Source organism: Leptodactylus fuscus, chromosome 10 (genome assembly GCF_031893055.1).
Source record: "Leptodactylus fuscus isolate aLepFus1 chromosome 10, aLepFus1.hap2, whole genome shotgun sequence".
NCBI classification, from domain to species: Eukaryota; Metazoa; Chordata; class Amphibia; order Anura; family Leptodactylidae; genus Leptodactylus; species Leptodactylus fuscus.
In genome coordinates this window covers 72,572,174-72,591,692 of record NC_134274.1, presented here as the reverse complement: position 1 = coordinate 72,591,692, position 19,519 = coordinate 72,572,174, and the positions used below count along the sequence as shown (strand labels likewise).

The 19,519-nt window shown below is 44.6% G+C and overlaps 1 protein-coding gene across 1 annotated transcript in view; it reads right to left on the bottom strand.

The window, feature by feature from the left end:
- The window catches only part of LOC142183175 (uncharacterized), a 43,246-nt gene that overhangs the window by 8,959 nt on the left and 14,768 nt on the right, over nt 1–19,519 (bottom strand). The window contains exons 3-9 of the mRNA XM_075258115.1: nt 19,276–19,461; nt 18,397–18,520; nt 18,199–18,296; nt 15,748–15,841; nt 11,010–11,739; nt 10,336–10,388; nt 10,005–10,083 (exon numbers count right to left, since the gene is read on the bottom strand). Coding sequence (XP_075114216.1) covers nt 10,005–10,083; nt 10,336–10,388; nt 11,010–11,739; nt 15,748–15,841; nt 18,199–18,296; nt 18,397–18,520; nt 19,276–19,461 — 1,364 coding nt within the window. The remainder of the gene's footprint in view (nt 1–10,004; nt 10,084–10,335; nt 10,389–11,009; nt 11,740–15,747; nt 15,842–18,198; nt 18,297–18,396; nt 18,521–19,275; nt 19,462–19,519) is intronic.

The window sequence follows — 19,519 nt, the reverse complement described above, 5'->3', positions numbered from 1 at the left end:
CCTTGCCAAAAAGTTTGATTTTTGTCTCACCTGTCCATAGGACATTCTCTCAGGAGCTTTGTGGCTTGTCAACATGTAGTTCGGCAAATTCCAGTCTGGCTTTTTTTATTATTATTTGTATTCAATAATGGAGTCCTACTTGGTCGTCTCCCATGAAGTCCACTTTGGCTCAAACAATGATGGATGGTACGATCTGACAATGATGTTCCTTGAGCTTAAAGTTCACTTATAATCTCCTTAGAAATTTTTCTGGGCTCTTTTGTTACCATTCATATTATTCGGATTTGTCATCAATTTTCCTCCTGCGGCCACGTCCAAGGAGTTTGGTTACAGTCCCATGAATCTTAAATTTCTGAATAATATGTGTAACTGTAGTCACAGGACATCAAGCTGCTTGGAGATGGTCTTATAACCCTTACCTTTAACATGCTTGTCTATAATTTTCTATCTAAGCTCCTGAAACAACTCTTTCCTTCGCTTCCTCTGGTCTATATTGAGTGTGGTCCACACCATGTCCCCAAACAGCACAGTGAGTATCTGTAGCCCTATATACAGGTCACCAAACAGCACAGTGAGCATCTGTAGCCCTATATACAGGCCTCTGACTGATTACAAAAGGAGACCCCTGTGATGCTATTTAGTGGACACACCTTGATGTAACACGTCCCTTTGGTCATATTTTTTTCAGGGGAACCATCATTTTTGTCCAGGCCGGTTTCAGGAGTTTTATTTTTTTTTAAATTCTGTTGAAGCGAAAAGCAATGTCTGACTTTCATTTGTTCATTTTCATAGAATTTTTTATTACTTTTGTCAGATTCAAGTTATTTCTGTGACCATTGTTGGTTTTTATTTCATTAAACAAGGGAACCAACAATTTTGTCAACGTGTACATATGTATATGAATAACGTGAAGAGAACATTGTTGCAGCCTTCAAATCCGTATGTGCAAAACAACCCCAAAAATGTGTATACTAAGGGGCCCTGGGACACGCAGATCTGGTGACCCGGATCGGAGCACCACTAGTAACAAGTGTAATCGGCATTCTATGCACGCTGATACTATGGACATCTATGCCAGAGCAAGGAGCTAAGTCCCTGCTCTTACTATGACGTCACTACATCGCGCCGGACCTACTCACAAGCGGGAGAGACTTCTGCATCAGGACTCAGCGTGGGAACGTGGTATGGTGAGTAAGTTTTATTATTTTTTGAGAAATAAGAGGGCGCTATTGCTAAAAGACTAGGCCACATATTTATAATAGTTCCCCTACTACATTTACTATTAATAGTTACATTTTATAAATCCCCTGATATAATAGCTCCCCAGCCTTATTAATGATAATCTCGCCTTATAAATAGCTCTATTCATCAAATATATATATATATATATATATATATATATATATATATATATATATATATATATAGAAGGAGAGAGAGGAGAGAGGAGGTAGAGAGAGAGAGACAGAGACTTATTAATAAGGCTGGGGGATCTATTATATAAGGGGATTTATAAAGAGGAACTACTAATAGTAAATTAAGCAACTGCACGTGATAAATAAGCAGAAATATAATTTTGCACATCCTACTGTGATGTCCATCATTACATGATTGACTACAGGTTGGGACCCTACGTCTACAGGATTTAGAATCCACAACTGCATCCTTCTACAGTAAACTGCTGCTTGGGCACACAGTAGGGCTCAGTAAAGTGGAAATCACAGACATGTCACCCCATTTTGGAAACTACACTCCTAAAGGGATTTATCAAGTGGGGTAGCGAGCATTTTTAACCCTTGAGTGTTACATTCACTTAATTTCCAGAAATGAACGTGCAGTTGATAATAAAAAGTGACTTTTGCAATTTCTCCAGAGATTCGCCATTTCAGTACTCGATATATTGCACTCAGCTTGTGTCAGTAGAGGCACAAATTACAAAAACTGGTAAGCGGGTATCCCGGGTACAACAGCATTCGGCGCGTTCATCTCTTATACAAGTCGGGCACAACATATTATGCACTAAAATGAAGTATGCCTGGAAATATTTAAGCTTTTCCTATCACCGCCATCTGCAGATTAATTTCTGGAAAATAAATTAATACAACACTTTGAAGTTAAAAATGATCTTTGTACCTCGGGGTACACGTCAGGGGTGTAGTTTCCAAAATGTGGTTACATGTTAGGAGACTCCACCTTACTGGCATTTCAGAGTTCTGCAAAAGTGGTATAACATCCAAAACCAAACCATCTAAATCTGTGCTCCAAAATATCGCTCCTTCCCTTCTGTGCCTGGTTGTGCCCTAATATCAGTTTATACCCACATATGACATTAACTACGTTATCCTGGGTACACCAGTGTCATACATGGGGCATAAACTGCAGTTTGGGCGCACAGCAGGGCGCAGATGTGAATGAGCGAGATGTAGCTTTTGGGGTACAGATTCAGATGTTTGGTATCTGGACGCCATGTCATGTTTGTAGAGCCTGTAAGGTACCAGAAAAGTGAATTCTCCAAAAGAGTGACCCCATTTTAAATACTGCACCCCTCAAAGAATTTATCAGGGGGTGTAGTGAGTATTAGTATCACAGGCAGGAATGCACAGCGGATGGCGAAGAGGGAATATATAAGCTGTGCGAAGGACATTGCAGACACCAAATTCCCTACTATGTCCCAGTAGCTCCTATAATTGGGGGAGTCACTCTGGGGGTCACTTCTGGTGTATTTTCCCTCATAAGCTGTAAATATGGGGTGTCCCCTGATATTCGCTCACACAGCTTATATATTCCCTACCTGCCACAGCCAGTTGTATTCTAATGATTTAGTGATTTTTTGGGGCTTTTGTCTTCACATTGCTAGATGCTATATTTTTCTGGTTATGTGGCCATATAAGATTTTGTTTTTTGCGGGATGAGATGTATTTTGTAATGACATCCTTTTTGGGTGCCTATAACTAATAGAATAAATGTTATTAACTCTTTCTTAGTGGACTAAGAAAAACTATGCCAGAATTTCTTTTTTTTTTTTACCTTTTAATTTTTTGGCCGTGCAGCGTACACTATAAGTAACATGTGACCTTTATTCTGATGCCAAAAGTATAAGGATCACTGACTTCACCCGATGGATAAATCATCAAATCTTCTTTATTTAACGTCCAGAGTAAACAATGCATTTCGGGCCTCTAATTGCCCTTTCTCAAGTGCAATGAACTTCTGTGGGTTGCTGGTTGCGCAGTGATCCATATTCTTTGGTCCTTTTGGTATTTGATTGACACTGTTGGAGGTACGGATCCTGCGGCTCAACATCACCCAGGGAGGAACCCCCTGCTATATGGTTCTGAGGCACGTCTGGTAGTTGTGAATCCCTCACAACTTAGTCAAGTGAGAGTTATCGCTGCTTAGTTGTATCATCACAATATTTTACAATACTTCACCCTATACAGCTCGGTGCTGTCTTTGCTTTTGTTTTCACCTTTATTCTGAGAGTCGGTAAGATTACGGCGAGACCTCATTTATCATTTATATTGTTTTTTTATGCAGAACAAAAACCCATTTGGGGACATAAATCCATTATTTTTGCATTGCAATCTTCTGAGATGTGTAACGTTTTTATTTTTCGGTTTACAGAGTTGGTTGAAGTCTTATGTTTTGCGGGACAACCTCTGCTTCTCATTGGTACTGATTTGGGTGTATGTATGACTTTCTGATCACTTTTTATAGCATTTTTTGTAAGGCAAAAAGTGTAAAAACATTTATTTCCATCGTTTTTTTCCGTATATATATGAAATGGGAATTTTGGTTGCATTATAACTATATGAATTTTTTTAAAACTTTTTTTTTTTTTTACATTTTTTATTTGTCCTATAAGGACACCAGAGCCAGCCTGCCATCGCAAGCAGGATAAACCAGGTATTTGGGGCTTCTAGCAGCCTGGGGTCACTGGCCAGACCCCAGGCTACAAATTATAGATGCTGGCACCCCACAATCTCGCCGCGAGAGTCGGGGAGGAGTCAGCGGCAGTGTTAAAACCCCTCATTGGAGCTTAACTCCAATAGGGGAGTTAAGGAGCAGGGTTTTAGCTGTCAGACACAGATAACACCCTGTCCTGATCCCGCCCGTGACATTCAGAGTCTCTGAAAAACCCCTAAGATGCCACGGTCTTTATTGATCATGGTATCTTAAGGTTTAAACAGCGTGGTTTGGTGTTATCACAGTCCCCACTGTTGCAGCAGAAGCCTGGCTGTCAGATACAGCCGGTCTCCTATGGTGAACGTACGGGCTCTGCTTCTGAGCCTGTGTGATCACCATCACGTGCATGCATGTGGGGATGCGGTAAGTAACCACATTCTTCCATGTACGTGAGAACGCATGAAGGGGTTATAGGGGTTTTCAGACGCAAACTGATTTTTGATACTAATGACCTATGCACAGGATAAGACAATACTATGTGATCTGTGGGGTCCAATTGTTCTAGCAGCCTCCATGTGCTGATAGCTGGTGATGGACAGGATGCAACACCGTTACTTTTCAAGTAATAGGAGTGGCAGAGCAGCGCCCTTCTCTGTATAGTGGTGATTCTGGGTAATTGCAGTGCTTTTCCTATGGCTTGAATAGTAGTGGTGTGGCATCCTGTCCATTAGCAGCGTCTGGCACTCACAAGCTGCTAGTACAGCTGATCTGTGTGGGGTTCGGGTGTTGAACCCTGACAGATTACATCCTGATGAGCCGTCCTGAGGAGAGATTATCAGTATATATATATATATATATATATATATATATAAAAAAAAAAACGCTGGAAAAACCTTTACTTGATCTGGTGTTTGTTAGAAGTCTGTGCAGAGCCAGACGACCTCATGGAGATAGTCACAATGTGGAGCTAGTAGTGTGCTACCTGGGCCTAGTATACAGGTATTACTAGTCTATATATGATGTGTATTGTCTGTATAGCGGTAATAATTCTCCCCAGTATAGCATTATACACATAGCGGTGCACATGGTGGTTACAGAACTATATACCTTTGCAATATTTTTCCCCTAACCTTCTCAGACTATATCACTTCCGCTGGCCGTGCAGCTCTGACTTCTGAAAGGACTATGACGGTGTTTTTGGTATGTCAGGATTTTGGGCCCCGGGGCCCCATTTTGTCTAAAACCGTCCCTGTCCACTGGCGGGTCACACACGCACGTCTATTGTGCAGGACATGGCTGAGGGCACTACGTATAGCTGAGGCTTATCAGTCAAACTGAAGAATTGTACTGTCCTAAATAAAGCCATTGCTGTTACTGAGAGGATTTGGCTACTGGACATAGTTACAGATCTGTCAGAGACTGACACACATGTGACTGTCATACAGACACATCCTCTAACAGTCACTGTATATAATACACACACACACACACACACAATCACAAGAAATACAAGTCACATACCCTGGTCACCAACTTGTCTGCAGGTGCTCTATCCTAGGTACTGCAGGACCTCTGATGACGTCACAGTCACCTGATCAGGCAGTATAAGACCTGTGTTGATGTTACGGTCATGTGACCAGTCATGGGCGGAGTCAGCTTGGGTTTATAGTTATAGTCAGGTCGGTGTGTAGTCACGTGATGTGCGATCTCCTCAGCACCGCTGTAGCGCAGGTTTCATGTAGTAGAGCTGTGTGTGTAATGTGTAGCTGCAGTTCTTGTACCGTCTGCCTATGGCTCGGTAAAGCGGTAACTGACATACTACCTATAGGTGGGGGGCGTCTGACTGCTTACTCCATAGCAACCATAGTGAGTACAGCAGCCTGTGTATCATAGACATGAATGGGAGCAGCTACTAAAGTACCACAAGTGAGACGGGGGGAGGGGGGAGCAGCAGGTGTTTGGGGGTCTGGTCTACATAATCGAAAGCCAATAGAATATCAAAATTACATATACCGTTAGATACCCTTTAAAGGGGCTCTACCAAATATTATGGTGGGGGGGGGGAGAGATAGGCAAAACAGTGAAAGATAATAGCAAAAAGAAAAAATAGGAAGGGCACTCACCCATAAAGAGGCTTATCTTTCTTTAAAAGGACTTCCTTTATTAGGGTATCACATCTTTAAAAACAAAATTCTTCTTAGGGAAGTACAGCATCAATGGCATGAAAGGCAACAGTCGTTTCACGCTTCTACATGCGCTTTTTCAAGCCTCAGAATGCAATCCTGATTACATTCTGAGACTTGAAAAAGCGCATGTAGAAGCGCGAAACGACTGTTGCCTTTCATGCCATTGATGCTGTACTTCCCTAAGAAGAATTTTGTTTTTAACCCCTTAAGGACCCGGCCATTTTTTGGTTTCGCATTTTCGTTTTTCCCTCCTCACATTTCAAGAGCCATAACTTTTTCATTTTTCAGTTCACAGAGTCACATGATGGCTTATTGTTTGCGGGACAAATTGTACTTTGTAATGGCACCATTCAATATGCTGTGCAATGTACTGGGAAGCTGGAAAAAAATTCAGAATGAGGTGCAATTGGAGAAAAAATGCATTTGCGCCATTTTCTTATGGGTTTAATTTTTACAGCGTTCACTGTTTGGTACAAATGACATGTTACCTGTGTTCTACGTGTCAGTACAAACGCGGTGATACCAAATTTATATAGTATTTGAAATGTTTTGATACTTTTAAAAAAATGATAAACTTTGCAAAATAGAAAAAAAATTTGTGTCATCATGTTCTAACACCTGTAACTTTTTCATATTTCCATGTATGGAGCTGGTTGTGGTGTCTTTTTATGCGGGACAAGATGTCGTTTCTATTGATACCATTTGGGGAAAGATCCGATGGTTTGATCACTTTTTATTCAATTTTTTATAGGAGGCAAAGTGTTGAAAAAAACACTTTTTGGCTGTTTTTATTTTTTTTGCCGCTACGCCGTTCGCAGTACGGGATAAATGTTTTAATATTCTAATAGTTCGGGCATTTTGGAGCGCGGGGATACCTAATATGTTTATGTTTAATGTTCTTTAATTACTTTTATAGCTAATCTAGGGAAAGGGGGGTGATTTGAACTTTTATATTTTTTTTATTTTTTTAATACTTTTAAAAACTTTTTTTTTCTTCTGTTACATTTATGATCAGACCCCTTAGGTACCTTGAAACCTAGGGAGTCTGATCGCTCATACTATTCACTGCAATACTACAGTACTGCAGTGAATAGCAGAATCCCAGCACTTCTATTAGACGATGCCTCTGGCATCGTCTAATAGATCTAGTGCAGAGACAAGCCTGGAAGCCTTCAATAGGCTTCCGGCTGTCATAGCAACCGATCACCGCCCTCATGTGACGTTCAGGAGGGCGGCGATCGGCAAAACATGGCGGCGCCCATGCCGCCGGCGCCGTTTACACACTGCGGTCACGTTTGACCGCAGTGTGTAAAGGGTTAACAGCAGCGATCGGCTCGGGCACCAACCGCTGCTGTTAGTGGCAGGTCCTGGCTGTATGATACAGCCGGCATCTGCCGTGTATGGAGCGAGCTCAGCGTGTGAGCTCGCTCCATACATCCCCATGCGACCCATGACGTACAGTTACGTCAAGGGTCGCTAAGGGGTTAAAGATGTGATACCCTAATAAAGGAAGTCCTTTTAAAGAAAGATAAGCCTCTTTATGGGTGAGTGCCCTTCCTATTTTTTCTTTTTGCTATTATTTTTCGAATGTCTCTTATTGGATGTTGAGCACCCCTACGGCTTTATCTATACGAGGTTATATTCCTGTCTATTTACCTCCTGCCTACCAGCAGCTACACTATATAAAGACTCGGCTGTGCCATCCTGACTATTTCTCTATTAAAACAGTGAAAGAATGGAGATTCAATTATTTTTTTTTACTGCTATGGCCTTTATTGTATGCGATGAATTATATATATATAGTTTGGGCATTCTGAATGCGAGATGCGTAATATGCTTATTTTATAGAAACAGGTCATTTGAAACTTTAGATATATTTTAATGGGGGTTATGGTTATGACACGATAAATGGGATTTTTTTGTACTCACCATAAAATACTTTTCTCGATATATTGACTGGGGGACACCGCACCATTGGTATAGATCTGGCCACTAGGAGAATCAAAAACTGTCGGCTCCGCCTCTGGGCTATATCCTCCTCAGGGCAGGTTCACACCTGCGCTCCGGTCTTCGCTTTTACGATTGCGTCTTCTGCCCGAGAAACTGGACAAAAGACGGAAACCGTTTGCACAAGAGACGGAGAGACCAAGACCGAGGTCCAGGCCAGACTGGAAAAAAAACAAAAACAAACAGGAACCTGGGAAAAGAAAAAGAGAGCAGAAGACAAAACAGCACTCTCACAGGAGTGGGCCTAAGACTTCCATGAACAAGGGAAGAACCTGGCTTACCGTGGTTTACAGGCCTAATAGATCATCTGGACATCAAATTCTAAAGACATTTCACAACCCCTGCTTCATCAGCCACGCGTTAAATGCAGTTGAGGCAAGGCATTCTTGAAAGAGAAGGGCAACTGCAGAGTAAGAGCCAAGGAGCGCCCGCCAGCAGCAATATGAGATTCGCATACCAGGCCTAGCAGGGTCAATCCAGAGGCACCAGGATGGTTGGAACCCCCTTGGACTTGCGCTCTTGAAACCCGAAGATGAGGAGAAAAGAGGTACAGAAGGAAGTCTGATCATGGAATCACAAGAGCAGCAATGGGCCGAGGGCCCAGGGACCTAGCCACGAGGCAGGGAAAACTGGGACTCAGGAGGGAGATGAAGAGGTCAACATGCCCCAATGGGAGCAAGCTGGAGGACCACCTACAGATGACGCGACCACGCACCCGGGAAGTATACCCGGGCAAGGACGTGAGAAGCTCTGCCCATTGGGAGAGTGGGAGGCTTCTAGAAACACCGCACAGTGCCAGGAAACACCCCAGAAGGTTCAAGTAAGCAACCGCAGTGGGGTGGCCGGACTGGACTCTGACCGGATGCCCTAGGAGAGAAATCCAAATAGACAGGGTTGAGAAGATGGCCCCCATGTCCAGAGGTAGATATGGAGAAGGACTTCGCTTTAGACCACAGGCCATGAACTGTCAAGGCACTGAAGACTGCTCCCCAGCCAGAAGACTGGCGACAGGGGGGCAACCTGCGAAAGGAGGGTAAGAGAAACTCTGCTGAGAGAGGGTCCCGGAGAGGTGAGCCAAGAGGCTCCAGCCGAACCTGGGAAGACAGGAGAAACAGGCAGACAAACTGGACACAGATCAGTCCCAGTGGCCCAGAAACACCATTGCAAGGACTTAGGAGGAACTAAGCCAAAGGGAGGGCCTCGAAGGACAAAACTATCGAGCCCAGGGCTCGCAGACAGAATTGCAAACAGCACAAAGGGAACCTTGGAAGGCAGGAAACACTGGAATGGGGGGCCCAAATCTCAGACTCCGGGAGGAAAAAAAAAAACTTGACCAGGAGCGTACCGAGCATCATTCCCCAGAATTTCAGGTACAAGTACATTGTGAGTCCTATATGGGGCTCACAATCTATATTTAAAAATATTTTCATTCTCCTAGGTCTATAGCCATGGTGCTGTGCCCCCTAGTAAATTGCTCATTAGTGGGGATCTGACTGCTGAGAATAGGAGTATAATATCCCTGTTGTGAAAATAGTTGTGGTAAATACAAACCCCCCCCCCCCACACACACACACACACACACACACACTCATTTCAATGGGAACACTAGAGAAGAGCTGCATTCCAGTTCAGTTAATGGGAATATGACTGCACCTGTCTTCACTACAATAGTATTGCAGTCTATGCATACTTGCATAACTACTGAAGCCTGCTAGGCCTCAATAGTTGTATTACTATGACTGCAATGTTAGAATGCGGGCATTATGGCCAGATCTCTACTGTGTAATACAGCAGAGACCCGGTAGTTATGGTATTCACTCTGCTTGTGAGAAGACACCATACTGAAGGGGAGGGGCATAAAAGGCAGTAATCAATTTGACGATTCTGTTAAACGACGTGACTCACTGCTCTGTGGGGGGAAGGGTGGCTGAGTTCTCCATATCGTGCTTTCTCACAGAGCTGTTCTCTCCTTTTATTATCCGGTCTGCAAATAGATGTTAAAGGACCTGGCAGTGTCTGTTATCGCTCTATGTAAATGAAAAGATAACATTAAATTTACTGCAAGAACATTCAATGTGGACGCATGGTAAATGTGCTCTACAACTTGTGTAATGTAATAGACATTTACTTTGCATGTTTGATCTACATTATTACAGATTTCTAGCCTTCATATTAAATACATCTCTTATGGTAAATGAAATCTCTATATCTACTGAGGCACTTCATAGTGTTTTACCAAACAGTTCACTTGTCTGTACGAAATTAGTAAATCTGGGCCAGTGTTTGTGACTGAAGGAAACAAAATAAAAAGTTAAAATAAAATTCAATCAGTTATTCTCGAACAAGGAGAGAAGGTCATCATTTCCGCTGCTTGGAAGGTCTGGAGGGCCTAGCAGACAGCTCCTCCAGTCTAAGGCTGCATTCACACGGAGTAAACGCTGGCGTTTTTTGTGTGTTTTTTGCACATAGCGCCGCGTTTACGCCGCGTAGCGTCGCGTTAACGCCGCGCTATTTAGCGGTGGCGTTGCCCGGCGTTAACGCGGCGTATACGCGGCGTTAACGCGGCGCTACGCGGCGTAAACGCGGCGCTATGTGCAAAAAACACACAAAAAACGCCAGCGTTTACTCCGTGTGAATGCAGCCTAACACTGCAGTGTCCACTAAACTCAAATGAGGGCTGACTGCCATGCTTTTATCATCAATGGATACTCACTACCAGCAGATTATTTAGCCCAATGTCCAGACCTTCTAACACCTGATACTACATAGGACATCATGAATATTGGCTAGTCTCTCCAATTCGGAAATATCAATTCTACATATTCAGAAAAAAGTTCCCCCCAAAATATTTTATTCATCCTTTCCATTTATTCCAAGGATACAAACATAAAAGTCGAGGGCTGTTATCATGTATGATTGCGACTCCTCTGATGTATTACCAGATTTGATTTCTTAGTAAAACGTTTCCCACATTGTGAACATGAGAAGGGCTTCTCGCCTGTGTGGATTCTGAGATGTTCGAGAAGCCTGGACTTGTTTGTGAAGCCTTTCCCGCATTCAGAACAAGGATATGGCTTCTCCCCTGTGTGGGTTCTCCGATGTTCGACCAGATGAGATTTATTCTTGAAACATTTCCCACATTCAGAACATGGAAATGGCTTCTCCCCTGTGTGAACTCGAAGATGTCCGAGAAGGTTGGACTTCTGGGCAAAACTCTTCCCACAATGAGGACATACAAATGGTTTCTCCCCCGTGTGAACGCGCTGATGTTCTAGAAGGTTTGACTTCTTTGCAAATCCTTTTCCACATTGAGAACAAAGAAATGGCTTCTCCCCCGTGTGTGTCTTTAGATGATTCACAAGGTTAGATCGCTGTCCAAAACATCGACCACATTCTAGGCATATATGGTCATGTCTTCCTAGTATAAAGTCATTATGAGAGTCTAAACCTGTGTATACGGTATTGTCAATGTGAGTAGAACTTTGTGTAACCGTGTCAGCTGCAGGAGCGGTATATCCTCTATGTATAATAGTTTCATATGAGTGATCTAGACCATGAATTGCTGGAAGGATATTCACATATTCAACTTCTGGAAAAGGACTGAGTTGATGGTCTAAGGTACTGGTCATGTGTCCATCTGCTGGAAATAAAATCATATGTTATTTACAGTCAACTGTCTCCTAATTCTGCAGCTATGTAGCATTAGGTTATACTCATACGACTGTGCTGATTCTTGACCATGTTTTTTCACACGACAGTCAGCACCCGTAGACCTATACCTTGCCACTATTGTCCTGATGATTCCTGATTTCCTACTGGCCTCTGTGTTATTTTTTGCATTCGAGGTGGCTGGACAAAGGCCCTAATCCTGAGCCACTGGCTAAGGATAAACCAGGAGCAGTGTAAGAACACAGAACAAGTGCAAATGTTTTCATTATACCTTAGCTCTGCGTTGTCTCCAATCCTGGTTTTGGCTGACAATCACTGATGGAAAACACTGACCCTTGTGAATAAGAACTTAGTGTTCATATACTCATATACTATGCCCCATTTACTGGATCACTGATCACAGCTGTATGCATGAGCCCTGATGGGCCAGACATGAACCTATAGGGTAGATGCTTATATTGTAGGTAACACTAGAACAGGGGTAGGCTACCTTTTTTGTTCAGCGTGCCGAGTTAAATTAAAAAAAATCAAAGATGAGGTCCTCGGACTGCCGTCAATAATTGTACAGCTGACGACCCCTACACTATAGTCATATAGCACAAACAATAACATAGGGGTGCTGCCATACTGCGCTCCCAGCCACATATGTTTACCGCTATTTGCCTTGATACACCTGTACTTTTCCATTAAAAGCAATGTAAGTACATGTGTAACTGGAAATGAGTGGTAAATGTATGTGACTGGGAGCAGGGTGAGGTAACACCTGTACAGCGGTGACACATGATATACCTGGATGCTACATCCCCCAGCCATTGGTACTTTCACTTTTCTGTAAGTGAAACGCAGATTAATTTCAGCCACATTTAATTCCTGGCGATGCGGCAACAGCAAAACCACAGCCAGGAATTAATGGGTGTCACACTTACACCAAAGTGACTGTACTAGCACCCGGGGACTGAATTTGGCTAAAGCCGCATCTGGGTGCACAGTGTCACAACCTGAAAAGAAACACCCTAAGTCTGAGGCCCCAAGTTATGGAAATGCAGCTTTTTTTTTTTGTTACAGATATTGCTGTGTTTTTCTGAGCCAAAGCCAGCAGTGGATTGAGCAGAAGGGAGACATATAAGAAGCTTCCTAGGCATTTCCCTTTCTTTTAGTAGCCTTGGCTACTTGGTACCCTTGGCTTTGGCTCAAAAAACTGCTGCAAAATCTGCAACAAAAACGCTGTGTTTCCGCAATGCGGGGCTTCAGCCTTAGGCCTCCTGCACACAAATGGCACCGATGTGGTTTTCACTGATCTATACATTAAGAATTAATTGACAGGGCCGTAAATGCAGTCCCATATAGGACAGGTATAGGACAGATATACAACCTGCTCCATAATTTGCAGCTCTTCAATTTGGCCCGGACACAGAACCGCAAAAACGACGGCATCTATGTGTACGGGCTTACTGAAATATAATAGTCCATATTTTTATCCGCAATTGCGGATAAAAAGTCTGGTCATGTGCATTACAGTTTTGTAAGGTTGCGTTCACACTACCGCCGCTGTCCACCCTGGGGTTTCCATCCTATACCCTGGTGTCCGTATGTGGCTTCTCCACCTGGAAACCATTTTTTTTTTTTTTGCATGGACACAACATCGTACATGCAGGACTTTGTGTCCATGCAAAAAAATGGTTTCCAGGCGGGCAGGCTGCATACGGAAAGTGGCGGTTACTTTTAAAAACCAACTCAGTTTCCCCAGGGTTTAGGACAGAAACCCAGGGGCGGATAGCGGCGGTAGTGTGAACACCCCGTAACTAAATTAATAGCAATTAACCCCATCATGTCCTTCACATTAACCCCTGTGTGCCTCACATAAGGGTTACTGATATGTGAGACATATGGAGGTAACAATCAAGTATCATCATTATTAAGGTACTTTATTAGTACCTCCATATATCTCACATATTAGTAACCCTTATATGAGGTACCCAGGGGTTAATGTGAGGGACTTGATGGGGTTAACTGCTATTAAGGTGAGGCACATGGAGTCACTAACACTAAATTAATAACCCCAAATGCCTGACACTACTAGGAATAGAAACCTAGTATGTACCTGGTGTTTTTACTTTCACTTCAGAGCTCGTTCACACGGGGCAACAGGGGGCGGATTTTGGCACTGAATCCTCCTCAAAATCCGCCCCCACAATAGAGATCTATGCAGACCGCTAGCATTCTTTTTTCCACTAGCGGTTTGTTGCTGCTAGTGGAAAAAAGCGGCGAGCTGCCCTTTTTACAGGCAGATTCCACGGCTGATTCAGCTGCGGCGTCCACCTCGCGGCAGCACCCTCCGGACTAGGCCCATTCATTTGGGCCTACTCCGGAGCGGGAAGCCGTGACTGTCGGCTTCCCGTGTCAAAATCAGGACCTAAATACACGGTCACAACCCCCGTGTGAACTAACCCTTACTGTACAGAGCTCTCCTCTCCTCCTCTTCTTTGCAGGAGCTCCTCACTATAGCAGGCAAAGGTCATCCTGCTGCACAGTGTACGCTCAGCCTCCTGGGCTTTCCTCTCTAGCAAGAGAAGAGGGAGCATCCTATATTATTGCTGTAAAAGAGCCCTAAAGGACGCTCCCTCCTCTCTTAATATATGCAGGTCCTGTGCTTGGCTGCTGTGCCAGCAAGATACGCCACATGTGCCAGGGGCTGCCGAGCCCTGTACTCGAGAGACATTGCCTTCATTCTGAAGGAGAGCTAATTTTCATGTTCCAGGAAGCAATGTCTGCAAGGAGAGCCAGTACTTTTCAACTGGTGGGCTGGAAATATCACCTCATGGAAGCAATAGTCATATCATGGTTTAATGTATAAAATATGCAGTAACAGCAAAACAAGAGAAGGATCTTGTTATCAGTGGTTAGTAATCCTTTCCATTAACTGAGGTTTGGACCACTGTGAAAACCCTATGGAGTGGAGCGGCAAACTACATGGTGCAAGACTGTAAGCAACCAGTGTATGCCCTGGAATTAAAGGCACTGGGCAGTAGGTGAAGAGTGGCCCCTAGATCAAAATCATGGGCAAAGTAGTTTGAAAGCTGAGGTGCAGAAATGCCTCTGAGGTGCAGAAGTGACCCTCCTGGGGTATATATTTTATAGATATGGCAGGAAGGCCGGGCTGTCATCACAGCACACTTTCACTTATTTATTTTATGTTTTTTACAGTGTGTTATGTATGTTTCACAGGATGAAGGGATGCAGAAGCCTTTTCTAGGACCCCTGCGAGGTCCAAGGGAAAGAGTCGTGTGGCCATATAGCTTGTCTCCTACCCTGCAACCAAGCCCCTCCCCCCCTTCCCCAGCATCTTCTTCTGCGGTTGGGTCTAATACAATGCCAACTCCTTGGTAGACACTGGGTTGAGAATTGAGGAGCATGTACAGTATTGGGCTCCCTAAACTTCCGTGATTGGGTCTTGAAGGGGACCCAGGGAGGTGGCCATTGAATGGGGAAACCGAAGAAAAAAAAACCTAAGACACATCCTGTCCTCTGGTGTCCGTTGCTGCTTTCTGTTCCACGTGCCGAGGATTAGGAGGGGGCTTGCAATAGACTACATATTGTGCACATTTTTTTGCGTGGCACTCCTATACTTTTTACACTTTCCTACACTTATTTATATAATGCAGAAACCCAGGAAAACCTCTGCACTGAAAAAATAAGAATACAAATAATTTGTGATTCCCTATTCCATTTTTGGCTTACATGTTCCTAATATTTGTATGCACGTGACTGTCTGGGATATATTTTTGCCTACCTAGCATAGGGTTAAGATGGACGTAAAGCTGACAATACACAAGACATTGATCCGCTGAAAATGACTTCTCCCATGAACACGCTGCTGCCAGCCACCTCTGTCTCACCAAAAGAATATCTAGGATGAAATACAAAATGCTGGATCCCTCTTTTCCCCAGCACCCCGAACACTGTTTTGGCCATTACTCACCTGGACTGACATCTGTAGAAACCTCCTCCCTCTGATCATCTATCATTTCCTCTTCATCAGTCTCTTCTATTTTAATCTTGATGAAGTCTTCATCCTAAATATCGTGTAACTTATTAATCTTATGCTTTAGTTAACTTTCTAAACAGCAGATATTAGCAGTGATCCTTTCCATAGCTCTCAAGTTGGCAGCCATTTACCCATGTGACTGTGTCCCTAGCTTTCTGCTTTACCTTGCCACAGCTGAATTATCGATGAATGGGGTCAGCACGTGCACATATACAGAAAGCTGAATCTACTACATTTGCGCATGTACTGAACCAGTGGCGTAACTACCGCCATAGCAGCAGTGGCAGCTGCCACAGGGCCCGGGACATTAGGGGCCCGGTGACAGCCGCTACTATCATTATACTCAGAGGTCTTTTCGGACCCCAAGTACAATGATTGGCGGACCGGGAGAGGTAAGAAACATAAAAAAAAACACTGTTACCTCTCCACGATTCTGCCGGGCCTCCTTCCTAGTTGACTGACGTCACATGAACCCGGCCTGCGTCCGGGGTCATGTGACGTCCAACGTCATTGAAGAAGGACAGCAGCGGAGAAGACAGCGTAGGAGCCGGGGACAGGTAAGAAACAGTAGTTTTTTATGTTTTTATTCCCCCGGGTCTCTGATTATTATACTCTGGGGTCTGAAAAGACCCCAGATTATAATAATTGTTTATGGGTGTCCACTGTGGGCTATAATACTGTGTGCAGGGGCCACTATGGGGTATAATACTGTGTACAGGGGCCACTTTGGGGGATAATACTGTGTGCAGGGGCCACTATGGGGGATAATACTGTGTGGAGGGGCCACTGAGGGACATAATAGTGTGTGCAGGGGCCACTAAGGGACATAATACTGTGTGCTGGGGCCACTATGGGGGATAATACTGTGTGCAGGGGCCACTATGGGGGATAATACTGTGTGGAGGGGCCACTATGGGGGATAATACTGTGTACTGGGGCCACTATGGGGCATAATACTGTGTGCAGGGGCCACTATGGGGGATAATACTGTGTGGAGGGGCCACTGAGGGACATAATACTGTGTGCAGTGGCCACTATTGGGGATAATACTGTGTGGAGGGGCCACTATCGGGCATAATACTGTGTGCAGGGGCCACTATGGGGGATAATACTGTGTGGAGGGGCCACTGAGGGACATAATACTGTGTTCAGGGGCCACTATGGGGGATAATCCTGTGTGCAGGGGCCACTATGGGGGATAATGCTGTGTGCAGGAGCCACTATGGGCATAATGCTGTGTGCAGGGGCCACTATGGGGGATAATATTGTGTGCAGGGGCCACTATGGGGCATAATACTGTGTGCAGGGGCCACTATGGGGCATAATACTGTGTGCAGGGGCCACTATGGGGGATAATACTGTGTGTAGGGGCCACTGAGGGACATAATAGTGTGTGCAGGGGCCACTAAGGGACATAATACTGTGTGCAGGGGCCACTATGGGGGATAATACTGTGTGCAGGGGCCACTATGGGGGATAATACTGTGTGTAGGGGCCACTATGGGGGATAATACTGTGTACTGGGGCCACTATGGGGCATAATACTGTGTGCAGGGGCCACTATGGGGGATAATACTGTGTGGAGGGGCCACTATGGGGGATAATACTGTGTGGAGGGGCCACTGAAGGACATAATACTGTGTGCAGTGGCCACTATTGGGGATAATACTGTGTTCAGGGGCCACTATGGGGGATAATCCTGTGTGCAGGGGCCACTATGGGGGATAATCCTGTGTGCAGGGGCCACTATGGGGGATAATCCTGTGTGCAGGGGCCACTATGGGGGATAATCCTGTGTGCAGGGGTTACTATGGGACATAATCCTGTGTGCAGGGGGCCACTATGGGGGATAATCCTGTGTGCAGGGGCCACTATGGGGGATAATACTGTGTGCAGGGGTTACTATGGGACATAATACTGTGTGCAGGGGCCACAATGGGGGATAATCCTGTGTGCAGGGGCCACTATGGGACATAATACAGTGTGCAGGGGCCACTATGGGGCATAATACTGTGTGCAGGGGCCACTATGGGGGATAATCCTGTGTGCAGGGGCCACTATGGGGGATAATACTGTGTGAAGGGGTCACTATGGGGCATAATAGAACACGCAGGAATGCGTGGGGGGGGGGGGCGGTCGAGGTCTTCGGTGTCGGTTGGGGGGGCATGTCAGAAGTTCGCCACAGGGCCCCACCATTCCTAGTTACGCCACGGTACTGAACGTTTATAGACATTGCCAGCTTCAGCGCATAAATGCAGAAAGTCAAGGAGATGGGGAGTAAATCATGTTGCTATTGCATTTTAAAATTGTGACTAAAAAGTGAAAAACACTTGGTTTAATGTAAACTTACACTTTGGGATTTGGTAAAAGTGAAATTCTATCTACCTGAGGATTCTGTGGGCCTTGGGGATTTATCTCTAGATAATCCTGGGAATGCAGAGGACTGGGACATCCCACTGATGGATTTCTTTTGCTGATTCCATCTGAAGGAAACACATACACAATGTATTCAGTCACTGTGTATATCGGATGATCAGCTCATGGATGCATCTAGGTGATCCTGACAAGAGCTCTCTCATTTACCCTGTGATGTGAGGCTTTGGTAATTCTCCACCATGATGTCCTCATACAGGTCCTTGTGTCCTTCTAAATACTCCCACTCCTCCATAGAGAAATGGACAGAGACATCCTGACATCTTATAGGAACCTGACAACACACAAAGATATAGTCATTATCCAAACACAGGGGGAGAAATTTATAATATGTTTGCCAAGAAATTGTGTACAAAATGGTGCAGATTTTATGCATCAAAATTTGTGACTTGTGCTGTAATTTGCACCCCACATGCCTTTTTTCCAAGAAGTAGGCATACCAGCTGGAGGATTCTTAGAAAGAAGTGTTGAGCGCTGTATACACAGCGATCAAGATGGCAGGGAAGGGAATAAACCTTCCCTGTCATCTCTCTGGGAGCTCCGGCTGAAGTTACAGCCGGCTCCCAGCTTCAGTAGCTGCATGATCTCAGTGCATCTGCTGAGTTCTGACTGGACGTACGGGTACGTCCTGTCAGAACTAAGCAACCACTTCTTGGACGTATAAAATCTATGGGCGGTCCGGAAGTGGTTAAGAGCTGCCGAAACACCGGAGCAGGCAAACCATCGACGGCAGAAATTTGCTGAATATGGGCAGATCATCGACGCCAACAACACGCAGACGAAATCGCGGGCAGAGGCTAGTAGCTCATATTTACGCCAGCCACTAGCTGGTATAGATGTGAGATTCTGGCACATGGCAGGCAGGAGATGTGCCTAACTTATTAAGAGGCATTACTATCTTTACTGAGAACCCAATCTTCCCATTAAGTCCCACTACCAGGATGCACATCATTCAGTAAAGTGACATGTAAGGTGCAAATTGCCAATGAGTTGCATATATAATATTGTATAAACCCCCGCAGCGCTCACCTCTCCCGTCAAAAGCTCAATGATCTTACTGGTCAGGTCCAGGATTTCCTGCTCGTTGTTTCTCTTGTGCAGTAAGTGAGCTGGAGGCTCCTTCATTGGGCTTTGGCTCTTGTCCCAACTGCTTGGTACGTGAGATTCCAACATGGATGTCATCTGTTTCCCTGATTTCCTCACAGGTCCATAATTCTAAATAATCATCCAGAAAATAAATGATTATATAGAAAATGCCCTGAAGGCTCTGCAG